Here is a 26,138-nt window from a genome sequence, read left to right on the forward strand (position 1 = left end):
TATGGTCACACACACACACACACACACACACACACACACACACACACACACACTACAACTATTGCCACTACTATTACCACTACTAATACTTCTATCAGTTCATATATAAAAAAAACCCCAAAAGTCTATAATTCAATATCACGGTTTATTCTGTGACAACACTCAGTCATTCACATGTACAAGAACAGAAAAAAAAAACACTCTCCATATATATATATATATATATATATATATATATATATATATATATATATACATTTATTCCCATGGAAACAGCCCTGGAGGAAAACCAGCCATTTTCTCCTGGAATACTTTATCAAAGGCTTCAGCTTGGGCTACTGTAAAGTGATTCTTCCAGTCCCCAGTCATGCCTAGAAAAGGTGAAGCAGACACATAGATGGGTTAATGATGGTCTCAACACTGTTCTCAGTCCTTTCTTCATATGCTCTTACCATCTGCTTGACAAGGACCACACAGTTAATAAAGTGGAAGTACCAGTGATGTCCTGTAGAACACATCTATTCCCTTGAATTAATATTCATCAAACTTCTAACTCTGTGGCAATAATGTTTCCCCTTCTCCTAATTCATCATATCAGCTACACACTCTAATAGCTTCCACACTAGCTCTACCATTTAGATGTTGAAATTATTCCTGCTTTCCCACTACACCTGCTTCCATCACATTGTCCAATCCGACAGAGTTTCTTATCTCAATTATCCAAACAGGTTTCAATTATTCTTTTTAAATTTTAGTGTTTACTTATAAAAGTTCTGTAAAACATGCAAGCAACTTTTAAAAGATTTTTGAAATTATGTTTAATTGTGTGTGTGTAGGAACACATCAATGTAGGTTGAGGAAACATCCACTGTGAAGTATTGTGGTCCAAAACCTTTGAAGTTTGTCAGAAGATGTTTCCTTCATCATGTCTTGATTGTGATAATGTTCTTATATAAGTTCTGTCAACTAAAGAGTGGATGAATGGGAATGACCATCTCTCTGATCTCTATTTCCTGCAGTATCTAAATATGGAATCATAATGGTCAAAACTGTTTGTAGATAATTATTGCTTAAAGCTAAAAACCAGATTCATTCCAACTAGCCAGATATTGAGTCTCCCATGTAAAGAGTAGCTCTTCAGAGTAGCTCTCCAGAGGTAAGAAAAGATATTTTTCCTGGGTACTGAGAAGAGCAACTAAAGGACAGTGAAAATAAGTCTAGAGAATTCTTCCTGCTTAAGGCTAGTCCAACAGTTAGCAAAGCTTTTCATGCATTATGATTTAGGGAATTAGGTGTCTACTGGTAAGTAATTAAACTTGTTTTAAAATTAATCTTTGATTGCTCATACCTTCATGGTTAAAAAAAGGAACCAATCTTATGTAGGAATTGAAAAGACTATCGTTATCCTCATGTGTCATATTCTTTCAAAAGTGTTTCCCAGATACCCTTCTCAGCATCCTCTATAATGAAGTCATGACTCAGGATTGGGCAAGTAATGAAGGTGTTCTCCCCTTCAATGACCTGGTCTCCAGTGGACTCATGGCTTATAATGAGTGGGAGTAAAAGAAGAATTATTCCCCAGAGTAAAAATTATCTTTAAGTGCTGAAGAAACAGATGTTTTGTATATTCACCATGATAAATTATAAAGGACTTATGGAGAAAGATCAAGTTTTATGACTGACATACATGAAAAGTACTATGTTTTGGAGATACTTAACTAAAATCCCATTTTGGTCTCATCCTGGAAAAATCTACATGGAAAAGAGGAAATGACAGTTGTCTTCATAGAATTGTGTCCTTAATTCTATTGCATCTGCGCAAATGTGTTTCTAAAGAAGCTTTTACTTGTTAGTTTCCATATCCTTTTCCTATTAAATAAGACATTTAATTTCTTTTGGCATTCCATTAAAGCTTTTTATGTATCAATACTTTTTTTCCTTGGCCAAATTCTGATTCATTACAGGAAATCTAAGAATGGGCAACTTCTCTTCTTATGTGGGACCTTGAGTTCTAGTGCAGACAACTCTGTCTCCACAGAGTCTGGAGCACAGAAGTCTGAGGTAATCTGAGAATAGCAGTGGATTCTCCAGAGGTCTCAGTCCATAGTGAGATGATGATGATGATGATGATGATGATGATGATGATGATGTTGATGATGATGATGGTGATGATGATGATGATAGATTTTTTTGAAGTGACATGTATGTGTGCTCAAAGCTGAACCCAAAATTCCTCTTTTTTTTTGAGACAAGATTTCTCTGTAACTTTGTAGCCTGTCCTGTATTTTGCTTTGTAGACCAGGTTGGCCTTGAACTCACAGAGATCCACCTGCCCCTGCCTCCCATGTGTTGGGATTACAGGTGTGTGCCACCACCACCCAAACCCCAAAATTCCTTGTGAGGACACCAGGAATATTGGTTAAATACAATCTGATAACCATTTTAAATTACTTCTCTGTCTGTACACTCCTGATATCTTTATGTTCTATCACCTGATCTTTACAATATAGGGTGGAGGAGGATTGGAGGTTAAGGCTGAAGCAAGTAACTTATTGGAAGAAGAAAATAAACCCATAACCAATAATTCTCCACCTGCTGAGTCTATACCCATTTTCTTTACTTATCCCCAAAGACCTGACATCTAATTCATTCCTTCTTCAATGCCAAGTCTCATCTCACCAATTATTTGATAATTAGGAAAAGGTGACACTCCAGGTGTGGTTCTCTTTGGCACAGTTGCTCCTCAAACTTAGAGCTGTGAAACCATACCCACAACCTGCACCCAGCATAGAGAGGTAGCACAGAAATAGAGAAGATGGGTATTCTCAATCCTGGAGAGGCAATTCAGAACAAAACAAGAAGCTCTGAGGCAGAAGCAATCCAAATTTAGGCTGGCAAGAACCATAATGTTTTAATACTGGTGACTAATTTGCTTAGTTTTATGGTGTCTCAGCCTGGTGTCAGACAGAAATCTTGACATGTTCAACATCTTTTCCAGCTATGAATGAAAGTTTTTTTTCTGTGATTATCATTGAAAATATATCTTTGGTCCCATGAACTATAGGTTTTTTTTTTTTAATTTCTATGATATATGGAGCCTTACTAAGCCTCATTGCAACATGTCTATCCCCTTGTTTTCCATTTAGGGTATTGGACACAACAATCTGCAGTCCCAAGATCCTCTCCCAGAAGAAATCATTTCTTTCAGAGCTACTGAAGCCCACATCATACCATGGAATGAATCTTCTGTAAGGTCTGTGTGAAACTATGATGTGATAAGCAATGACTTCTGAAACATTCCCAACTCTTTCTTAGAGTCTCACTGGAACAACAAGCCCTCCCCATCTCCTGACATCATTTAAAGCTCAAAAACTTCTTCACCTTTTCTCAAGAGAACCAAACCATTAGGAGCTATATATTCTTTGATGAGACTGAAATTGGACATTTTATTTTCTTTCATGGCCTTAAAGGAACTGTACTTGAGGATCATATCCAACTCATCTGGCTCTAATTTTTTTCCTAGGAAGTCACAAATCTTCTTTATGGTGCTCTTTGTGTCCTGAAAGAAGAAGAAACAAAAATGAAGGTTATCAAGAAAAAACTCTGAGAGAGCAGATGCAGAGATAGGAACTATGGATAGAGGATGAGAAAGGGATATGAAGAAAGAAATGGCAACATGAAATGAGAAAGCATTGAAAAGGATTTAGGAAAGATACAGGAAATGTTGAGAGGGTAGGAATTCCACACAGCATTTGTATATTGAGTGGGCTTGCAATGTGACTGATCTATAGCCCTAAGAGACAGAGGCTGGAATTTCTTCTAGGGAGGAGAGGATACTAGAGACAAGGTCTCATATAACCAATGCAGTTCTCAAACTTACTTCATGGTGGATGAATTCATTGAACAACTGATCTCTTGTTTCCATCTTTGTGGTGATGTGTTCACAGGTATGTGACAACCCACCTACTAAATATACCTGAGATGTTTTTCTTGAGAAAGGGTCTCACTATGGAGCCCTGTCTAGTGGGATGGAAGTTGCTCTGGAGACCAGACTGACCTCAAGCTCAAAGAGGTCAGAGATCCACCTACATGCCTTTGCCACCCAAGTGCTGGCATGAAATGTGTGCACCACCATACCTAATCTGCCCTCTGATGTCCAAAGAGACTTGTAGAAATAATTCTGACAATTATCCACAGGAAACAAGGAAATATGCACAAATAATTTGAGTTAGGTTAATGTTTACACCATGTAAATCTGCATCCTATGAGTAAATGAGAATACTATAGATTTACATTTTCATAAGACTGATCTCAATGAATTTGTTACTTGGGGATACTTCTGGGAGATATAAGTTTGTTTTGAGTTTTACCTCATGCTGTAACTCAGATGGGCATCACATTCACAGTCTTCCTGCTTCAGATATCCACATTCTGGAATTACAACTGTGCACTCCACAATTGAGTTAATACTAGGAAATAGTCACAAGAAGGCACAGTCTTGGATTTTGCTTTGAATTCCAGCTCTTTACCTGGGGGCCTAAAGGTATCATTGTCTGAAAACTTTTGTTACATATTTTATCACAGATTCAGTTAATATTTCATGGGAAGGTATACAACCATGACAATCACAGAAAAATGTCATTGGACAGAAAAATTATGGGAAACTATACTATCATGCAACAAAACATCTAAGTAAGGAAACTTCCTGGGGAATATTGAATTATATGAAGAGAAAATAAAAGATTCTATAAAAAAATGAAAGAGTCTTTTACATTGCTACTTATGCAGAAACTTTGTGTTCCTGGATGATACCATTAAGAGATCCCCTGGAGCCTTAAGCCTACTCTACACCAATTGGAAACAGGTAAGGCCCTAACTCTGGAATTGGCCGACCAGATCCCTCACCCCTTGGCCATGGGGAACATCCTGTGCCCCTCTCCCAAGGCATTGGAGCCCAGGGACCGGCCTGTTGCCTCTTCCCCTGACGCTTTACCAAGAAAACAGCTCCCTGTGTCACCAGTGAAAACCAGAGACATAAGTCCACTATGCACCAATTGGGAATAGCCACTCCCTGAGACAGAGCCCACTGGTGCCCATTAGACTAAGTTCTGCTCCCTGAGACACAGAATCTATCAGAACAGCTTGGACCAAGTGCCAAGTTTAGACCAAGAGTTCCCATTAGACCAAGGGTATCAATCAGACCAAAAGAGACTCATTTAGACACAGACAGCACTTGCATGGAGTGGAGGATGATATGGGTAGACACCAGTGCAAAAATGCATTCAACAACATAAAGACAAATATGGCACCAACAGAATGTAGTGGTGCTACATCAGCAAGACCTGAACATCAATCACAAAGCAGAAGAAATAGATCAAAAAAATGACTTTAAGAAGATGATAGATGCCTTTAAAGGAGAAATGAAAACTACCCCTAAAGAATTCAAAGAAAGGACAAACAAAAAATTGGAAAAAAAACCAATAAATTCCTTAAAGAAAGCCAAGAAAAAGCGATTAAAGAGTTGAATGAAAAAAATCCAAGATTTGAAAGTTGAAATAGAGGAATAAAGAAGACACAAACTGAGGGAAGGCTGGAAATGGAAAGTCTGTGTAAATGAACAGGAATTACAGATGCAAGCATAGCCAACAGAATGCAAGAAGTGGAAGAGAGGACCTCTGGTGTTAAAGATACAATAGAGGAAACAGATTCATCAGTCAAAGAAAACACTAAAGCCAAAAAAGTCATAATACAAAATGTCCAGGAAATTTGGGACACCATGAAAAGATCAAACCTAAGAATAAAAGGGATAGAAGGAGAAGAATATCAACTTAAAGACCCAGAAATATATTCAACAAAATCATAGAAGAAAACTTTCCCAACTTAAAGAGGGAAAAGCCTATGAAGATACAAGAAGCTTACAGAACACCATATAGACTGGGTAAAAAAATAAAAGACCACTGGGCTCATAATAATCATATCACTAAATATACAGAATAAAGAAAGAATATTAAGAGATGCAAGGGAAAAAGACCAAGTATCATTTAGAGGTAGACTAATCAGAATAAAACCTGACTACTCAATGGAGACTTTGAAAGCCAGAAGGTCCTGGACAGATGTTATGCTGACACTAAGAGATGGAGGAAACAAAATATTCCATGATAAAACCACATTCAAGGTATACCCATCCACAAATCCAGCCATACAGAAAGCACTAGAAGGAAAAAATCCAACCTAAGGAAGTTAGATACACACATGAAAACACAGGCAATAGATAGTCCCACACCAACATATACCAAAAAAGAGAAACACACAACACTACCACCAAAAAATAACAGGAATTAATGATTACTGGTCATTAATATCCATTAGTATCAATGGTCTCAATTTACCTGGAAATAGACACAGGGTAACACAATGGATATGAAAGCAAGATCCATCCTTCTGCTACATACAAGAAACAAGCCTCAACTTCAAAGACACATACTCCCTCAGAGTAAAAGGTTGGGAAAAGAATTTCCAATCAAATGGACTTAAGAATCAAACTGGTGTAGCTATCTTAATATCTAATAAAATAGAGTTCACACTAAAATCAATCAAAAATTTAAGAAGGACACTACACATTTATCACAGGGAAAATCCATCAAGATGAAGTCTCAATTCTGAACATTTATGCTCAAATACAAGGGCTCATTCTTCTGTAAAAGGAGTATTTCTAAAGCTTTAATCACACATCAAATCCCAAATACTAGCAGTGGGAGATATCAACACCCCACTCTCACCAATGGAAAGGTCTGCCAGACAGAATCTTAACAGAGAAACAAGGCAACTAACTGACATTATGACTCAAATGGACTTAATAGATATGTACAGAATATTCCACCCTAACAAAGAAGAATGTACCTTCTTCTCAGCACCCCATGAAACCTTTTCTAAAATTGAACAAATGCTTGGCCACAAAGAAAATCTAAACAGATACAAAAAATTGGAAAAACCTGTGTTTTACTAGACCACCATGGATCAAATTAAGATTTCAACAACAAAAAATTACAAAAAGCCTACAAGCTCAAGGAAATTGAATAATACCCTACTGATTTACCAATAGGTCAAGGAAGAAATAAACAAATCATAGATTTCCTAGAATCCAATGAAAAGAAAGCTACAACATACCCAAACTTGGGGGACACTATGAGAGCAGTGCTACATGGTAGATTTATAGCACTAAATGCCCACATAAAGAAGACGGAGAAATCTTACACTGGTGACTGAATAGCATACCTGAAAGCTCTAGAACAAAAGGTATCAAACTCACCCAGGAGGAATAAATACCAGGAAATAATCAAATTGAGGACTGAAACCAACAAAATAGAAACAAAATGTTGGTTCCTTAGAAAAATCCTCAAGATAGAAAGCCCTTATCCAAATTAACTAAGAGGCAGAGTGAGAGAGAGAGAGAGAGAGAGAGAGAGAGAGAGAGAGAGAGAGAGAGAGAGAGAACATCCAAATGAACAAAACCAGAAATGAAAAGGGAGACCTAACAACAGACAATGAGGAAATCCAGAGAATCATCAGATCATACTTCAAAAATCTGTACTCCACCTGAAAGAAATTGGCAATTTTCTCGATAGGCAGCACATACCAAATTTAAATCAGGATGAGATAAACAATTGAAATAGACCAATAACCCCTAAGGGAAACAATCATTAAAAGTCTCCCAACCAAAAAAGGAGCCTAGGACCAGATGATTTCAGAACACAATTCTACCAGATTTTCAAAGAAGAGTTAATTCCAATACTCTTCAAATTGATCAACACAATACAAACAGAAGGTACATTACCAAACTCTTTGTATGAGGCTACAGTTATGCATAAAAAAGATGCAACAAAGAAAGATAATTATAGACTAATCTCCTTCATGAACATTGATGCAAAATACTCAATAAAACATTGCCAATCCTAATCCAAGAACACATTAAAAATTATTCACCATAACCAAGTATGCTTCATCCCAGACATGCAAGGATATTTCAACATATGAAAATCTATCAATGTAATACACCATAAAAACCAAAGTAAAAAACCACACTATCATCTCATTAGATGCTAAAAATGCCTTTGAGGAAATCCATCACCCCTTCATGATAAAGGTGCTACGGAGATCAGGAATATAACGAACATACCTAAACAAAATAAAGGCAATTTATAGCAATCTGATAGTCAACATCAAATTACATGGAGAGAAACTCAAAGCAATTCCACTAAAATCAGGAACAAGACAAGGCTCTCCACTCTCCTCATATTTATTCAATATAGTACTTGAAATTTTAACTAAAGCAATAAGACAATAACAGGAGATCAAAAAGGAAAAGTCAAACTTTCAATATTTGAAGAAGAAATGAGAGTATATATAAGTGACCACAAAATTCTAACAGGGAACTCCTACAGCTGATAAACTCATTCAGTATGTTGGCAGGATACAAGATTAACTAAAAAAATCAGTAGCTCTCTGATACACAAATGATAAATGGGCAGTGAAAGAAATTAAAGAAACATCGCCCTTTCCAAGAGCCAAAAATAATATAAAATACTTGGGATAACTATAACAAAGCAAGTGAAGGACCTGTATGATAAGAACTTTAATTTTTTTCATTTATATATTGTTCACTTATTTGTCTACTTATTTTGCCTCTGTCTATTTCTAGAACAGCTTACAAACTCTGAACTTTAAGCTTTTGAAGAAAGAAATTGAAGATGATATCAGAAGGTGGAAAGGTGTCCCATGCTTATGGATAGGAGGGATTAATGTAGTAAAAATGGCAATCTTACCAAAAGCAATCTATAGATTCAAAGCAATCCCCATCAAAATTGCTTCGCAATTTTTCACAGACTTGGAAAAAACAATACTCAACTTCATATGCATAAACAAAATACCCAGGATAGCTAGAAGAATACTGTACAATAAAATAACTACTGGAGCCATCATGATCACTGACCTTAAGGTCTACTATAGAGCTATAGTAATAAAAACAGCTTGGTACTGGCATAAAAACCGACATGTGAACCAATGGAATCAAATTGAAGACCCTGACATGAATCCACACACCTGTGAACACCTGATTTTTGACTAAGAAGCCAAAACTGTAAAATGGAAAAAAAGAAAGCACCTTCAATAAATGGTGCTGGCATAACTGGATGTCAACATGTAGAACTTTGCAAATAGATTCATATCTGTTGCCTTGCACAAAAATCAAGTCAAAGTGGATCAAAGGCCTCAACATAAATCAGTTACACTGCACTTGATAGAAGAAAAAGTAGGAAGTAGTCTTGAATGCATGGCACAGGAAACCGATTCCTAAATATAACACCAGTATCATAGACAATGAGAGAAACAATTAATAAAAGGGACCTCTTGAAACTGAGAAGCCTTTGTAGGGCAAAGGACATAGTTAATAAGACAAAATGATAGCCTACTGCATGGGAATAGTTCTTCACTAACTCCACGTCTGACAGGCTGCTGATCTCCAGAATACATAAAGATCTCAGGAAACTAGACATCAAAATACCAAACAATCCTATTAGAAATGTACTAGAGAGCTAAACAGAGAATTATCAACAGAAGAATCTAGGGTGGCCAAAAGATATTTAAGGAATTGCTCATCATTCTTAGTCATCAGAGAAATGCAAATCAAAACGAGTCTGAGATATCATATTACACCTGTCAGAATGGCTAAGATCAAAAACACTGAAGACAGCTTATTTTGGAGAGGATGTGGAACAAGGGGAGCACTCCTACACTGTTGTTTGGAATGCGAACTTTTAAAGCCACTTTGGAAATCAATATGGTGGTCTCTCAGAAAATTGGGAATCAATCTTCCTCAGGACACAGCTATAGCATTCTTGGGCTTATACCCAAGGAATTCTCAGTAATACCACAAGGACACATGCTCAGCTATGTTCATAGCAACATTGTTCATAATAGCCAGAACCTGGAAACAACCTGATGTCCTTCAATCGAAGAATGGAAAAGGAAATGTGGCATATATACACAAAGAAATACTACTTAGCACTAAAAAACAATGACATCATGAAATTTGCAGGCAAATGGATGAAATTAGAAAATATGATCTGAGTGAGGTAACCCAGACTCAGAAGGACAAACATGATATGTATGTACTAACTCATAGGTGGATACTAGATGTAAAGGGAAGTATAACCAGACTGCAACCTGCAGCTCCAGGGAGGCTAGATAGCATTGAGGTCCCTAGGTGGGATGCATGGATCATTCAGAGAAGGAGAAATAGAGGAGATCTACATAAGCAAATTATGGTAGAGCTAGGTAAGGAGTGTGATAGATGGGAGATGAGAACATAGGGGAACAGAGAGTTCAAGATGGAACAGGGACAGATTGGAAGATCAATGAAACAGATACCATGATAACTGAAGACATCATGGGAATGGGGAGAAACAAATTGCTAGGAAAGCTCCTAGGAATCAAGGAAGACCCCACCTTATACTGCTAGCAATAGTGGAGAGGGTGCCTGACCTGACCTACTCTGGTTATCAGATGGATGATTACACTAACTGTCATCATAGAGCCTTCATTCAGTGTCTGATAGAAGCAGATGCAGAGATCCATGGTCAGGAGCCAGGCCGAGTTCCAGGAATTCAACTGATGAGAGAGAGGAGAGAATCTGTGAGCAAGGAACACCAAGATCATGATGGGGAAAAATACAGAGATGGCCAGCCAAACTAGTGGAAATGCATGAACTGTGGACCAATAGCTGAGAAGCACTCATGGTACTGGACTAGGCCCTCTGTTGAGACAGTTGTTTAGTTTGAACTATTTAGGGGCCTCCAAGGTAGTGGGACCAGGATCTGTCCCTTGTACATGAGTGGGCCTTTAGGAGCCCAGTGCCTATGGTGGCACAACTTATATAGCTTTGGTACAGTGAGGATGGGCTTGTAACTGTCTAAACTGAATATGCCAAACTCAGTTGACTCCCTTTTGGAGACCTTGCCTTGTAGGATGTGGAAATAGTGGGTGTGTGGGCGATGCTGGGGGTTGGGAGGAGGCTCTGTGGTTGGTATCTAAAGTGAATAGAAAATTTCTTAATAATAACAATTTTTATTAATAATTTAATAAAAAGAATCCTAGACACACAAGAATATGGTCAACCATGCCTTCTTGGTTGCAACTTTTTCTTCAGTGAATTCTGTTTGCTGGCAGTGAGCACATGTATGGCACCTTTAGGAGATGTTTTTCAGGGTTAGTGCTAGCAGCAAAAATGGGTGGTGGTTTCTTTAAGAGTTCCTAGTACCAAACACTTTTATGGTGTTTATGAGCATCTGGAAGCATGCTATTCTGTGGCAGCATGGACCTAGAAACTTCCAGAGATGAGGAAGTAAATATGGCTCCCAATGGTGGTGAAACATGCCTCTGCCATGAGGCTAGACTCTCAGTGAACCAAGGGGGAGGAGCTATTCTGTGATCTAAGTTACATAGCATTTTTTTGTTGTTTTTCATGAAGACAGAAAAGATTATAGATGAGCAGTAAGGACAGATTCAAAAGAAAGAGACTCTAAATAGGTCACAATGTATTAAAAATATGCATAGGCTTGGGAGAGCAAAAAAATAATATATATAGCCTTAGATTTAAAAAATATAGTTTTAAAAATAAAGTAAATTCCTTAACCAATAAGCCACATAAATATGGAAAACACACAGAGTCTGGATACTGTATGTTATTGTGTTGTCTTTAAACTTTTTGCCTACTCATCAACAAAAGAGAACTGCAAAAATCATTTGAATAGGAAAGCTGGTAGATTAAACAAAGCTTTATATTTTAAAAATATGCTGACATTAAAATTTAGGTCAAAAGATATATTAGTTTGGAAAATAATATTCTGCTTTTATTTCCAAAGTAAATAAAAGGCTCTGGATTCATCTGGGGTTAAGAAATTCAGGTTTGAATGATGAAGACCCCCTGAAAAATTTCCCATGGGAAATGATTACCCAGCTGGTGGAATGTTTGAGCATGCCTCTTTTGCAGTTCTCTCTGAGTTCTGCACCAGAACAACTTCATAGCTGCTGGCTGAGATGATCTAGCCTCACAGAAAACTTCAGTCAGAACTTCACCTTAATCCTAAATTATCTCCGGACCCCAAATCAACTGAAAACAATCTGGAGAACTGCATCCACATTCCCAATAACACATTATGATTGTCATCATTTGGAGGGTTGGCTACAAGTTGTTATACATAATGGTCAACAAAAGCTAAACAATAAGATTAGATTCAAGAATCTTGTTCTGAAAAGAAAAAGGGGTATAGACAAATGATAGGATAAAGTGGTAGTCTGTTGAATCTGCTTTATTCCAAAAAACAAGTATTAATCTTATGTATTTTACATTGACATGGATTTTCATTTATTGATACAAATTTATAATTTTGTTATAATTTGTGTATATTTCATCACTTGTTTCAGCTATTATGTTTATGCAGCTAATTTTAAAATGTAATATATAGTTAAGAAATACAGATTAATAGTTATCTACTATAGCAAACATAGTTATTTTAGGTAGGTCTTCTAGTATACATAGGTGTGTTTCAGATAGATAGAAAGGTGATCTTCAAACACTTCAAAGACCTACAGAATGTGGCATTTAACATGTTTTACGAACTTAGACTTTTCTTGATAGTGTGGCATGTCTGCTCCTGGCAGCACCAACTACTTCAAAGAGGATGATGGGCATCAAAGAAATTCCATATGGAGTTTGTTTTCTCTATGGCCAAAGCTAGCCTTTGCCTCAATTGCTGACAGTTACTGTCTCAACTGGACCAGCAGGATGCAAGAAAGGTGACTGGTGCACTTTGCCAAGATAGTGTAGGACAGTTTTGCTATATTCCCTGCTTAATGGGAAAGCCTGGAAGATATGCTTAGCCTGTAGGCCAGAGTTGGATGCCCCAATGTTGTAGAGGAACTTTGGGTAACTGGCCAGGCAACCTGATGTCCCTGCCATTAGGTAACTTTTCACCCTTCTGGGGTCTTTGATGGAGTTGAAGACTAAATAGTTATAATTATAGTTTTCCTTAGTTATGGTGGAAAGTAAATTATATACAAAACTTTAGACAAACCAAGATAAGATAGTTAAGTATTTTCTCCAATTTTGCCAAATGTAAATGGATCAGATATTATTACTGTAATTCTTATTTAATAACTGTTTTAGTTGTATACAGTTTTACTACATAATGTGCCTTTTTAATTAGACAAAAATGAGAAAATTCTCTGTAACAATGCTTTTTACACTATGAATATATATTACTCACATTGGTTAATAAAGAGCTGACAGAGCAGTAGGCAGGCAGGAAATTATGCAGTAAAACCAGATTGAGAATGATGGGAAGGAGAACAGATTCAGAAGAGATGCCAGCCAGCTGATCAGGAAGCAAGGCATGTTAGAGTACAGGTAAAGCCATGAGACACTTGACAATACATAGATTAATAGAAATGGGTTAATTTAAAGGTAAGAATTATCTAGTAACAAGCCAGAGCTATCAGCTGTGAATTTATAGATCACATTCAGCCTCTGAATTGGTTATTTGGGACCAGGTAGTTGGGACAGGAAACTTCCAATAACATAGTCCTACTACCTGCAAGATACACTAAGGCAATGATGCCACAAAGCTCACTAGAGTAACCAACAAATAGTTGATTTTACTTAAGGCCTACTCTATGAGATGGAACACATAGCTGGCACTGCTTTGGTGATCAGACACTAGATAGCCTGGGGACCTAGGGAGAAACCAAATAATCCTGGTCTGAAAAATTAGTGACAAAATTACTCCATGGTGTTCTGCTATGCTCAGATTAGTGCCTTGTACAGCCATCATCAGAGAAGATTTCTCCCAAAGCAGTTGAGAAGAAGAATGGAGATCCACAGACAGAGAATACACAGAATTTGAGATATCTTTGAACAAATAGTCCTAAATGGTTTGTCTCCACCAAATCTCTCATTTTAGAGCTCAGATAACTCTTAAGAAGAAGAAGAAGAAGAAGAAGAAGAAGAAGAAGAAGAAGAAGAAGAAGAAGGAGAAGGAGAAGGAGAAGGAGAAGGAGAAGGAGAAGGAGAAGGAGAAGGAGAAGGAGAAGGAGAAGGAGAAGGAGAAGGAGAAGGAGAAGGAGAAGGAGAAGGAGAAGGAGAAGGAGAAGGAGAAGAAGAAGAAGAAGGTTAGAGCCATATAAGAGGGAGGACATGAAGAAAACATGACCATCCACATCAACATAAGAAATGCTCATATGAACACACAGACTGGAGCTGCATGAGAAGTTCCACACCAGTCTACACCAATCCTCTGCTTATATATTAGGGTCTAGAGTTTAGCAATTTTGTGATCTTCCTTGATATTCGAGCACGTGGGTCTCTGCTTGTGCCTTCTCTTGTGCTGTTTTCCTTCTGTTGGTTTATCTTGACCAGTTTTGAGGTGATAATACTATTTCACCAGATTATACTTTATTTTGTTGTATTTTAAAATAAATGAATGAAAATCTAGCATTAGGGTAAAGGTTAACAACGGGACTGTCATTTATACCTGCTGGCAGAGGGAAAATCTAATATCTCCAATGAAATGACACTGGATATATATCAACTATTCCAGGAAAGTCTTCATGTGCTGGAGTAGTTTACCCACAGTTTTTTCTATCTATCTATCTATCTATCTATCTATCTATCTATCTATCTATCTATTTATTTATTTAGTGTTTATGTGTTTGTGTGTGTGTGTGTGTGTGTGTGTGTGTGTGTGTGTGTGTGTGTGTTTAGTCATATTTGGTTGCAGTTCAGTGTTTTTTTTTCTCTTTGGTTATTTTTTTATTCTGTTTTCTTTCAGGGGAATTTTGTTTTTTTTTTATTTTATTTGCTCTTTTTCAGAAAGAATTTAAGGTTGTGTGGGTAAGGAGGGGGAAAATTGTGGGAGAGAAAGAATATGATCAAAATATGTTTAAATTTAAAAATTGCTTTAAATAATAAAAAATTTTTATAAGAAATAAAAATGAGTACAAAGAAGTTACAACTTTCAGTAACCATCATCATCAGAGTCTACCTCTGAAAGGTACACAGTGGCTGTGAGACTGCTTCTCTTCCTTCTTAACTAAATTTTTTGAACTATTCAAAGGATGGGCAAATGTTTTCTCTTGCAGACTGCACAAATTTTTTCTTGTTTAGTAAAATGTACAATTGATATTTTATCTATGATATATAAATGATGATTATCTTTCACTGATTGCTTCCAAACTACTAAAACTTTTGAGTGGATGAACAAATCTTCCAGCTTATGTGCTTGGTGTCATTATTATGTGTCCATCAGTAGAGGGAAAATTGTTTTAACTAAATGAAAATAAAATACAAAAATTAACTTACAATTATTTAAATTAATGATCTTTAGAATCAATGCCTCTTTTAGCCAAGGTTGACCTCAAATCCACCATACAAACAAGGATAACCTAGAACCCCTGACTCTGACTCTCTCTCTCCCAGTGCTAATTTCAGAGTCATGTGATGCCTTGCCAAGATATTTTTTTTTAATTTTTAAAATAAGAGATATTTTAGACACATTGACAGTACTTGAACATATTGTTAACTGTCTGTGGGGCATTTCAATGAAATGAAACCAGCAATGATATGGCCTGTCAGTCTAGTTAGACATATGTCATTACAAAGTGTTGAAACATTTTAGATATTCTCTATGAAGAGTTTTGAAATCTCCAGTGTATTATAATCCACCATGGAAAACCTTCTTTACTGCACGGGACAGGACACAGTCATCCTTGACTGGCTGCCTCCTGTACATGCCTGGTCAGATATAAGTATCACTCAGTGCTGTTCATGTGACTTCAGCACTTGTAATTCCCCAGGATTCACAGATGGATTTCCTGCCTTTGTCACACTTCTTGCCATCAAGGGGGGATGACATACATTTGGGCACAATAGTGGAATGGAAGTGCTTTACCCATTCCCCATGGACTACTAGGTTATTAGGTTATTAAATGTTTTGCATAGACAGAATTAAAAAAATCTTATAGTAGAAATGTGAGCCACCCCACCCTACCCCAGGGTTGATAAAGTAAAGATATAGGTGATGGATAAGGTAACTGCAGAGAAAATTCCAGGTGCATGTCAGTAAAGGACCTAGGGCATAATTTCACTTTTATTGACTCTTCATGAATCTAAAACTGACATGGGGATACTAAGAAATATGAGGTGCTGCATGGAGTGAGTTTGTGTGAGGCTCTGTGATTTCTGTAAGAATAAAATTTACCTTTTTTATGTCTTCATAGCTCAGTATCAGGAAGTTGTCCCTTTCTCTCATGGATATCCATGCACAGGTGTGCTCAAACCATGATCCATATACCACTGTGGGAAGGGAAAAGGAAAGCATTGATTATAAAGAATGAAAGTCATGTCTCCCTGATATTCTTAACTTTTTTTGCAAATGGCAGACAGCTTTATTATGAAAAAAACCCCACTACTATTTAAAATATACAATGTGACATTGGACACATACACACAGACAATGAGCTGATTAAATCAAGTTCATCTTACAGCTTTACCCCTGATGTCTCATGGAGACATCCTCCTTTTGGGCTTTAGTGATGGAGGCATGTTTTGGGGAAAAGCAATTGTACCAATACAGTAAGCTAGAGAGGTCTTGGCATGGCCATGGTTGGACTTTATAATGCTATCATGTATAAAGTTCTATCTTAATCCTTTCTAAGGGAGCTCTCCCCACCCTGGCATTCACCACAAAGTTTCCACCATTTCTCAATGGTGATTCTTCAATACCCTAGCCTCCTCAACACAGACTACTAGAGACCTTCCAGGCATAGAATTCCACCTTCCCCCCTGCGGGATTTCTTATCCCTAACAAGCTTGAGGGCCAGCTGGCACAAATCAGTTAAAAAAAGATACTTAAAAGCCAGCTTGGGTCTGCTTAAGAACCTTAGCAAAAGAAGCTGAGATGTGATCTGGAGATGACATGAACCAATGAGAGGTAGCAATGTCACACCAGCAGATGCATATTTCTGAGACCTTCTCCCAGGGTGGGGTGGAGGGTATGTAAGACTTGCCTCTTCCTTAATAAATTGGGCTTGTTTCAACATTCTGCCAGAATCTGTGCCATTGACTCTCTGCCTACTTGGTCCCTTCCCCAAAGGGAACAACAGCACAAGACCCTGATGCACACTTCATTTACATTCCCAATGCTATTGTGATGTTTTCTCAACAGTCACAGTGTCTTCACTGTTTCTGGTTTAGGGCTTTCTCTGCATTTCTCTGCTTCCATTGCACATTTGCGTTGTTCATGATTATCTGAAGAACTAACTAAATCAAATTTGGAGTGAAGTTAAGAATTAAGCAAGGGTCAGAGCAGTAGGACACATGAATTCAAAGAATCTAAGATTTGATTGAGAGTTAGAGGCAAATGATCTACAGAGAAGTAGTAATAGAAATAAACTTTACAATACAAGACAGAATTAAGCTACTTAAAGAGACTGAAAGCTGGGCTCAGGTGATGGTCAAGCATTTGCTGTGCATGTGTGAAGAGCTATGAATGAATACTCAGGAACTATTCAAAATGGTAATTCAGTTTCTTTTTGTTACCATAATGCTCCTTCTATGACACATGGAAGGTGGAGACAGGAAAATGTCCACAAGCTGGCACACACAGTGATGAACAACAAGAAGACTCTGTCTCAACTAGGGTAGAAATTAAGTCTCAACACTTGACATTGTTGTTTGTCTTCCACATTCAAGCTTTGGCACAGCCACATTCATGCATTTGTAATCACATCATTGTAAACACACATAGCTATTCATATTCAAAGAAAACAAAAAAGCCACGCCAAATATGGCATACACCTGCAATACTAAAATTCATGGGCTCAAGACAAGTGAAGGTCAGAGAGGTTCAATGTCATTTTCCAGTACAGAGAGAATTTGTGGCCAATCTGGGATACAACAGAACCTGTCTGGAAACAAACAAAAAAGTCAAAACCATTTTAGGGAGAGCACCAAATATAAGCTAATACATGTAGCTGGAAATTAGCAGTGGTTCTGTCTTAGAAGTCATTTTAAAAGATAAGTGTTTATTTGGAGGAAGGTACTAAAAAGAATATCTCAATAAGACTGACTCTGTCTTCGTATGTAGACAAATATGGTCTTGAGCTATTGATTCACTTGAATCCATCCTGTGGATATTGTGATTGAAGGCTTGCACCATACTAATCATCCTGGATATTGATCATTTTATTTCATTTTAATTGATGCTTATCAAGTGATGTGACTTAGTGGCTGTATCAAAAAACAAACAATAACAAGACCTGAGTGTTACTGTTAGTGGTGAGTAATGTTCAATTAGCAGGCAAGTAAGTGCCTGTCTCCTGGTCCTAGAAAAACAGAAAGATTCAAAGAAAGAGATGGGAAGAATGACATTTTGTATTACATGAGAAGACAAATTCTCATCAATACAAAATGCAGTTGAGTGAAACCAAATGAATGAATCTAAGGTGTATGTCATCATTAATAAATACAATTAAAAATGAATGGAATAAGTCTCAAGTAGAGAGAGAAACGAATGGAAAGTGGAGAGGGAGTGGGAGAGGGAAAGACAGGGAGAGAGAGAGAGAGAGAGAGAGAGAGAGAGAGAGAGAGTTATATATGAATATTCAGAGAACATGTAAGGCCCTAGAAACTTGTAGTTAATAAAATAATAAAATATTTTTGAAAGATTTATTTTATTCTTTCTTTTTGTATGTTATTATATGAGTTTGAGTTTGTATGTTTGTGTATCTGCAGAGATGAGAAGAGTTTTACTTCCCCTGAAGCTGGAGTTATGGAAAACTGTGAGCCACTTGATGTGGATACTGGGGAACACACTCCCCCTCCCTAAAAAGCTCCAAGTTCTTTTGAGAACCAAAGCATCTCTCCAGCCATTAAGGAAATAATTTTGAACAGTAAGTTATGAAAATAACTTCATTGCACAAGGAAGAGTAGAAATTAGCATAAGTGATCTACACAACAAATAAATAGTAATTGTAGGAAATAGAGATACAAAAGGGAATGGTGGCATTGTGAAATAATAATGAGTAAAAATGTGGTTATCATATAAACCTGATGACCAAACTGTCTCTGTAACCCACATAAATTAGCAGTAGTCAATTGACTCCACAAAGTTGTTCTCAAGTTCTCAGAAATGCTCTGTGAGATGTATGTAACCACACAGACACTCATGCATACATACACACCAGATCACAATAAATAATATATTTTAAAGGAAAAAAAAATCACAGTGTGAAGGTAAGGTAGAGGACTTAGAACAATGCAATAAGAACAAAGATAATATAATAAGAAGATAGGAGTGGGAATTTCAATATAACTGTCACTCTATGAAAAGAGGAAATCTAAAGTTTATAGGTGTAGAAAACAAACATTTATTAAGATCATTCCCTGTAGTTAGGAATACAGATGTGGTGTTTAGTACCTATAGTGTTAACTTAACACAACCTACAGCCAACTTGGAAGAGAATTTTAATGAGGATTACTCTAGATTACATTAGACTATGGGCACATCTTTCAAAGGTTGAGCTGATAGTTCATTGATAATTTAGAATAATGAAACACATTGTGGGGAGGGGACCAGAAAAGCATAAGGAAAGAGAAAGCTAGTTGTGCGCAAGAAAGCAGGGGTAAACATACTTATTGTCTTTCTGCTCTTGACTGTGAACATAGTGCTTTAACTGGCAGCCAAGTCTTCTTAATCAATCATAAACTGTTACCTAGAGTTGTATGCAGAACAAGTCCTTTTCTCTCTAATTTGCTTTTTTGTTTCAACAGATGCCAACAGGCAGAATTTCAAACACCACATAGACAAGACCAGAAAAGACTTCGCTTCATAATATTATAATGAAACAAACAAAGAACATTGAAATTCACAAGAGAGAAACACCAAGTCAAAGACCCAGCTATACGACTCTTGGACATATACCCAAGGAATGCTCAATCTTACCACAAAGACACAAGCTCAGATATGTCCATAGCAGCATTATTTGTAATAGCCAGAACCTGGAAACAACTGAAGAATGGATAAAGAAAATGTGGTACATATACACAGAGACAAAACAATGACATCATGATGTTTGCAGGTAAATGGATGGATCTAGAAAAAAATCATCCTGAGTGAGGTAACCCAGACTCAGAAAGACAAACATGGTATGTACTCACTCATAGGAGGATACTAGATGTAAAACACAGATGACCAGACTGCTACTCACAATTCCAGGGAAGCTATCTAGGAAACAGGACCCTAAGAAAGACACAGAGATCGCCCAATGACAGAGAAATGGATGAGATCTACATGAGCAACCTGGACGTGAGTGGGGGTATTGACAAGGATTGAGGGAAAGAGAGCTTAGGATAGCAGGAGATCCCAGCTGGATCAAGAACAGGGAGGGAGAACAAGAATAAGAGACCATGATAAATGAAGACCACACGGGAATAGGGAGAAGCAAGGTGCTAGAGAGGTCCCCAAAAACCCACAAAGATCCCTCCAGTGCAGACTACTGGCAATGGTCAAAAGAAAGCCCGAACTGAAATACTCTGTGATAGGATGGCCAAACACCCTAACTGTCCTGCTAGAAATCTCGTTCAATGACTGATGGAAGTGGATGCAGGGATTCACAGCTAGGCCCGAGGTGGAGCTCCAGGAGAAATTTTATGAGTGAGAATTGTTGAGACCAAGATTGGAAAAAGCACAGGGACTAATAGCCAAACGAATGGAAGCACATGAACTATTAACCAATAGCTGAGGATTCCCCAACTTGATCAGTCCCTCTGGATAAGTGAGACATAGCTTGAACTGTTTAGGAGGCCCTGAGGCAGTGGGACTGGGACCTGTCCTTAGTACATGAGCTTGCTTTTTGGAAACTGGGGCTTATGCAGGGACACTTCATTCAGCCTGGGAGGAGGGGAATGGACATGCCTGGACTGAATTCTACCAGGTTGAGCTGAATCCCTAAGGGATTCCTTGCCCTGGAGGAGATGGGAATGGGTGGTGGGTTGGAGGGGAAGCAGGGGTGGAGAGAGGGACAGGGGACTCTGTGGCTGATATATAAAATTAAATTAAATTATAAAATAAAATAAAAAGTTAAAAATAAAAGTCTGTCAGAATAACAGATTTTTAATGCAGATTTTTTAAATGCAATAGGGACTGGAAAGCTATACTTCAAAGTATAAAAGATAATCAATAACAACTACTGTACCCATCCAAGCTGCTTGTCATAACTCAAGGAGAAATAATATTTTACATGCTAAAATTATGAATTTATAATTATCAATTCAGCTTTACAAACTAAATTTATAGGAGCCTTTCAGACTGACGAGAAAAACAGATGTGTCCCTAAGACTGCAAAAGCATGAGATTGCTTTACCAGTCATCTTGACACAACCTCGAATTATCTGAGCAAGTCTCAGTTAAGTTATTGTCCCAGTCAGATTGGCCTATGACCAAGGATTTGAGTAGTTGTCTTCAATGATGATTGATGTGTTAGGGTCCACAGCCTGGGACCTGGGATGTATGAAGAATCTGACCTAGCCTGAAACATTGAATGAGTTAGCAAGCAGATTAGTATAATATTTTCTGCTTCAGTTCCTTCTGGAGACACTGTCTTGAAACCTCCTGTAGATAGCTTGTGACATGAAAGTGGAAGCCAGATAAATACTTTCTTTCCCTACTTTGCTTCTAACAAGAGCATTTTGTCATAGAAACTATACAGCAAACTAGAACAACAGTTAAACAAGAAAACAGCTTGAGACCCTTGAAAAAATTATCAAAATGACAGTAATCAATAGGCACCTATCACAAGTAACTGAATATTAATGTCCATTCCTAATTACAAATCACATGCTAGGAGATTGGAATAAAAATGTAGGAAGTATATATTTGTTGTACTCCGTCATCAAAGACAGATATAACCTTACAATGAAGTGATGAAAAAAGGTGTTCAAGGAAAATGGAGCTTGGAAACAACCAAGTGTTGCTGATCTAATCTGACAAAATAGACTTGAAAGTAAATCTAGTGATAAATGATAAACTTTACTTCCTACTGATTAAGGCAACAGTTTCTGGGAAGATCTACAGAATTCTATACACTTGTGCACCCAGTTCTATACAGAAAATACTATTAGATATATCACCAGGTGTCATAGTAGTTTCACTCCCAATAATTAACACTTCATCCCAATATAGTGTAAACAGAATTAAACAACATCACATGTAAAATTGCCTTAAAAATATCTACAGAATATTGTATCCAAATACTGCAGAATACTCCTTTTTCTCAGCAGTCCATGGGACTTTCTCTAAAATAGATAATGTATTAGGACACAAAGAATGTCTGAGCAAATATGGGGAAACTGAAATATTTCCTTACATTCTACCTGACACCAATGAGATAACTACAGGCAAATAAGAGAAATTCCAGAAGGTAAATAATCATGAACAACATACAACTCACAACGTAGTTATGACTGACTTCTTGAAAAAAATGAAGAGCAGAACAACTCCGTCAATAAAATAAAAATTAAACCCCAACATCCATTGATCTGTTAGATGCTATGTAAGCCGTCCTAAAAGAGATGTTTAAAGGTCAGTCTTCCTATATTAAGAAATTAAAGAGATGTCGAATAATTTAGTTAATGATTCACCTTTGGGCCATAGAACAGGAACAAGTCAAACACCAACATCATCAGCTGGAAAGGAAACACTGACAATAATGAAATTAGTGAAACCAAAGCAGCTCAACAACAAAACAAACCACAGAGTTAATGAAACAGATCTGGTTCTTTCTTAACACAAACAATATTGACAGACTTTAGATAAACTAACCAAAAGGAAGAGTGAATGCCAAAGCTAATACAGTAAGACATGAAAATGGAGTCATTATGACAAGCTCCAGTGAAATTCAGAAAATTATTAGGGTTTACCTTAAGAACATTCCACTAAATGAAAAATCTAAAACATATGGATGAATTTCTACATAGATTAAAAACTACCAAGATTAAACTATGATGACATTTTGAACTAATAAACGAGTAGGGATGGGGAGAAAAGTGCAGTTAAAAGCATTCACTACTCTTTTGGAGAAACAGGACTCAATTTCTACTTCCCATTGATATCTCTCTGTATGCTGTGAACATATTACTCTGATTGCTTAGTAAATAAAATGCTGATTGGCCAGTAGGCAGGCAGAAAGTATAGGCAGGACAAGTAGAGAAGAGAATTCTGAGAAGAGGCAGGAGTCTCCAGCCAGACACAGAGGAAGCAAGATGTGAAGGCAGAGCTGAGAAAAGGTACTAAGCCAAGTGGATAAACATAAATAACAATTATGGGTAAATTTAAATGTAAGAGCTAGTCAATAATAAGCCTGAGCGAATGGATGAGTAATTTTAATTAATATAAGCTTCTGAGTGATTATTTTATAAGTGGGCTACAGGACTGTGGGTGCTAGGCAGGACCTGGATAGAATTCTCCAGCTACAACCCACATGATAACCCACAATGCCTTCTTCCAGGCCCTACGGGCACCACACACTTATGCAACAAACACAAACATACATGATAATACTTCTGCACAAAAAAATGAAATGAACCTTAAAAATAATCAGGACTAGTCCTTTCCCTAACTTGCTACCTCTGAGGTAGGGGAAGGCAGAGCAAAGACCAGTGCTAATTAATGCAGCAACCACCAAGCTCCAGATCTAAGGGCTTTGAGTTGGTTTACCCCAATATTTACCCTATCTATAAGCTGCTAGAGAAGGTAGACAAGGCCTGTCCTGCAGAAACAGAGCCACAGGATCTCCATGACTCTGAGCAACTGTAGGATATCTGAGAGGAGTCTAGAGGAGCCAGTATTGATGGTGTAGCAGAAACCAGAGGCCCTGAACCAGAACAACAGCTTACTGCAATGAACATTTGCAAATAAAGCTGTCTGGTCAAAAGTGAGTACATACTGTATGACACACCTCAGCTCTCCATGCTATTATGATGAACAAGTATGTGATGGAGAGGTGGAAAAGATGGAGTAGCAAAGTCAAACAAGTATGTTGTAATAGGAGACATGACATGTTGGGCTGATATGAGAGAAGACTTCTATCGATAGAGGAGCATGTCATTGCTCAATGGGGTCAGAAAGATGGTCTGACTTTTCCTTTGTTTGGTTTTGCTTTTCTTTTTAAAATCAATGTATTTGTGTACTTTTTATTTTACTTTCCAGCCGTAGTTTTCCCTTGTGTCCTCACCTTCCAATATGTCCCGCAGGAGAATTTGCCTCAGTTCCCACTCTCCACACTACTCCTCTTCAATTTCTCTTTAAAAAAGAACCTGTCTCTCATGAGTATCAATATGGCATATCTAGTTTCAATAAGACTAAGTACTTCCCCATGTACTATAAATGGGCAAGGTGACCCAGCATGTGGAGTAGGGTCCCAACACCAGTAAAAGAATTGGAGATAGGCCCTGTTCTTACTGTTTGGAGTCCTGCAAGGGCACCAATCTACAAAAATATAACACATATACAGAGGGTCTTAATCAGTCCCTTGTAGGCACCCTGGTTGGCATTTCAGACTCTGTGAGCCCCTATGATCCTAGGTTGATTCTGTGAGAATTCTTGTGATGTCCTTGACCCTTGTAGTTCCGAGTATTTTTTGTCCTCCTCTTCTGAAAGATTTGCTGAACTCCACCTAATATTTGCCTGTGAGTCTGCATCTGTTTCCATCAATTGGTGGATGAAGTCTCTCTGATGACTATTGGGCTAGGTACAAATCTGGTCACAGGAGATGTACAGTTCAGAGTACATATCTGCTATTGCTAGGAGTCTAAGTTGGAGTCTTTGTTGGAGTTTCTTGGCAATGTTTTTGACTGACCCTAAATTTTCCCCCTTTCCATACTCTCTTTCAGAACTCTCCCCCTTTATCCCCTCCCTCAACCTGATCGCTCATGTTCTCATGCCCACCTGCCCTCCGTTCACTCAAAAGAAACCTCTTCTTTTCCCCTTTCACAAGGATATCTGTGGTGTCCCCAGCATGAATCCTCCTTGTTACCTAGTCTCTCTGGGTCTGTGGATCATAGCACTATCCTTCATTTTATAGCTAATATCAACATATCAGTGAGTACATACCATGATTGTCTTTCTCTGTCTATGTAACCTCACTCAGGATGATATTTTTTTAGTTCTATCCATTTGCTTTCAAGTTTCCTGGTGTCCTTGTTTTAAGCAGCTGAGTAATATTCCATATTTTATTTATCTACTCCATGGTTGAGAGACATCTGGGTTTCCAGGTTCTATTACAAATAAAGTTGCTCTGAACACAGTTGAGCAAATATCCATATTGTAGGATAAAATATTCTTATGTTATGTTCCCAAGAGTGATGTAGTTGGGTCTTGGGGTAGGTTGATTCCAAGTTTTCTGAGAAACCTCCACACTGACTTCCAAAGTTGATGTGCAAGTGCACTCCCCCCAGCAATGGAGGCGTGATCCCCTTACACTACCTCCTCTCCAGCATGAGCGAGCTGTTACTTGTGTTTTTTATTTTAGCCATTCTGACAGGTTGAGGTGGAATCTGAGAGTCATTTTAATTTGCATGTCCTTGATGGCTAAAGATTTTGAACATTTTGTTAAGTGTTTCATAGCCATTTGGGTTTCCTCTGTGGAAAATTCTCTATTTAAATCCAATTTTTAAATTGGATTGTTTAGTTTGTTGGTGTTCAGTTTTTTTGAGTTCTTTATATATTTTGAATATTGACCCTAAGTCAGATGTGGATTTGTTGAAAATCTTTTTCCAATCTATGGGGTTGTAATTTTTTCCATATTGATGGTGTCTTTTGGTTTACAGAAGATTTTCTATAAAGCAAATATCCAGTTTTTTAAATTGTTGATCTTTGTGCCTGTGCCATCATTGTTCTGTTTAGGAAGTGTTATCTCCTGTGCTGATGCATTCAAGGCTGTTCTCCATTTTGTCTTCTATTAGATTCAGTGCATCTGGATTTATTTCAAGGTCTACATCCAAATGGACTTGAGTTTTGTGTGGGATGATA

At 37.5% G+C, this 26,138-nt stretch overlaps 1 protein-coding gene across 3 annotated transcripts in view; it reads right to left on the reverse strand.

Annotated features, from left to right (window-relative positions):
- Positions 1–258: 258 nt before the first annotated feature.
- The window catches only part of LOC118569513 (probable alcohol sulfotransferase), a 37,728-nt gene continuing 11,848 nt past the window's right edge, over positions 259–26,138 (reverse strand). Inside the window, exons 4-6 of one of the 3 annotated variants that reach the window (XM_036167358.1) lie at positions 16,311–16,405; positions 3,403–3,559; positions 259–371 (exon numbers count right to left, since the gene is read on the reverse strand). In XM_036167358.1, coding sequence (XP_036023251.1) covers positions 259–371; positions 3,403–3,559; positions 16,311–16,405 — 365 coding nt within the window. Of the gene's footprint in view, positions 372–3,381; positions 3,560–16,310; positions 16,406–26,138 lie in introns of all 3 variants that reach the window. The other 2 variants (XM_036167349.1, XM_036167366.1) reach the window with 2 other exon arrangements.

Source organism: Onychomys torridus, chromosome 1, assembly GCF_903995425.1.
Source record: "Onychomys torridus chromosome 1, mOncTor1.1, whole genome shotgun sequence".
In the NCBI taxonomy this organism is placed as follows: domain Eukaryota; kingdom Metazoa; phylum Chordata; class Mammalia; order Rodentia; family Cricetidae; genus Onychomys; species Onychomys torridus.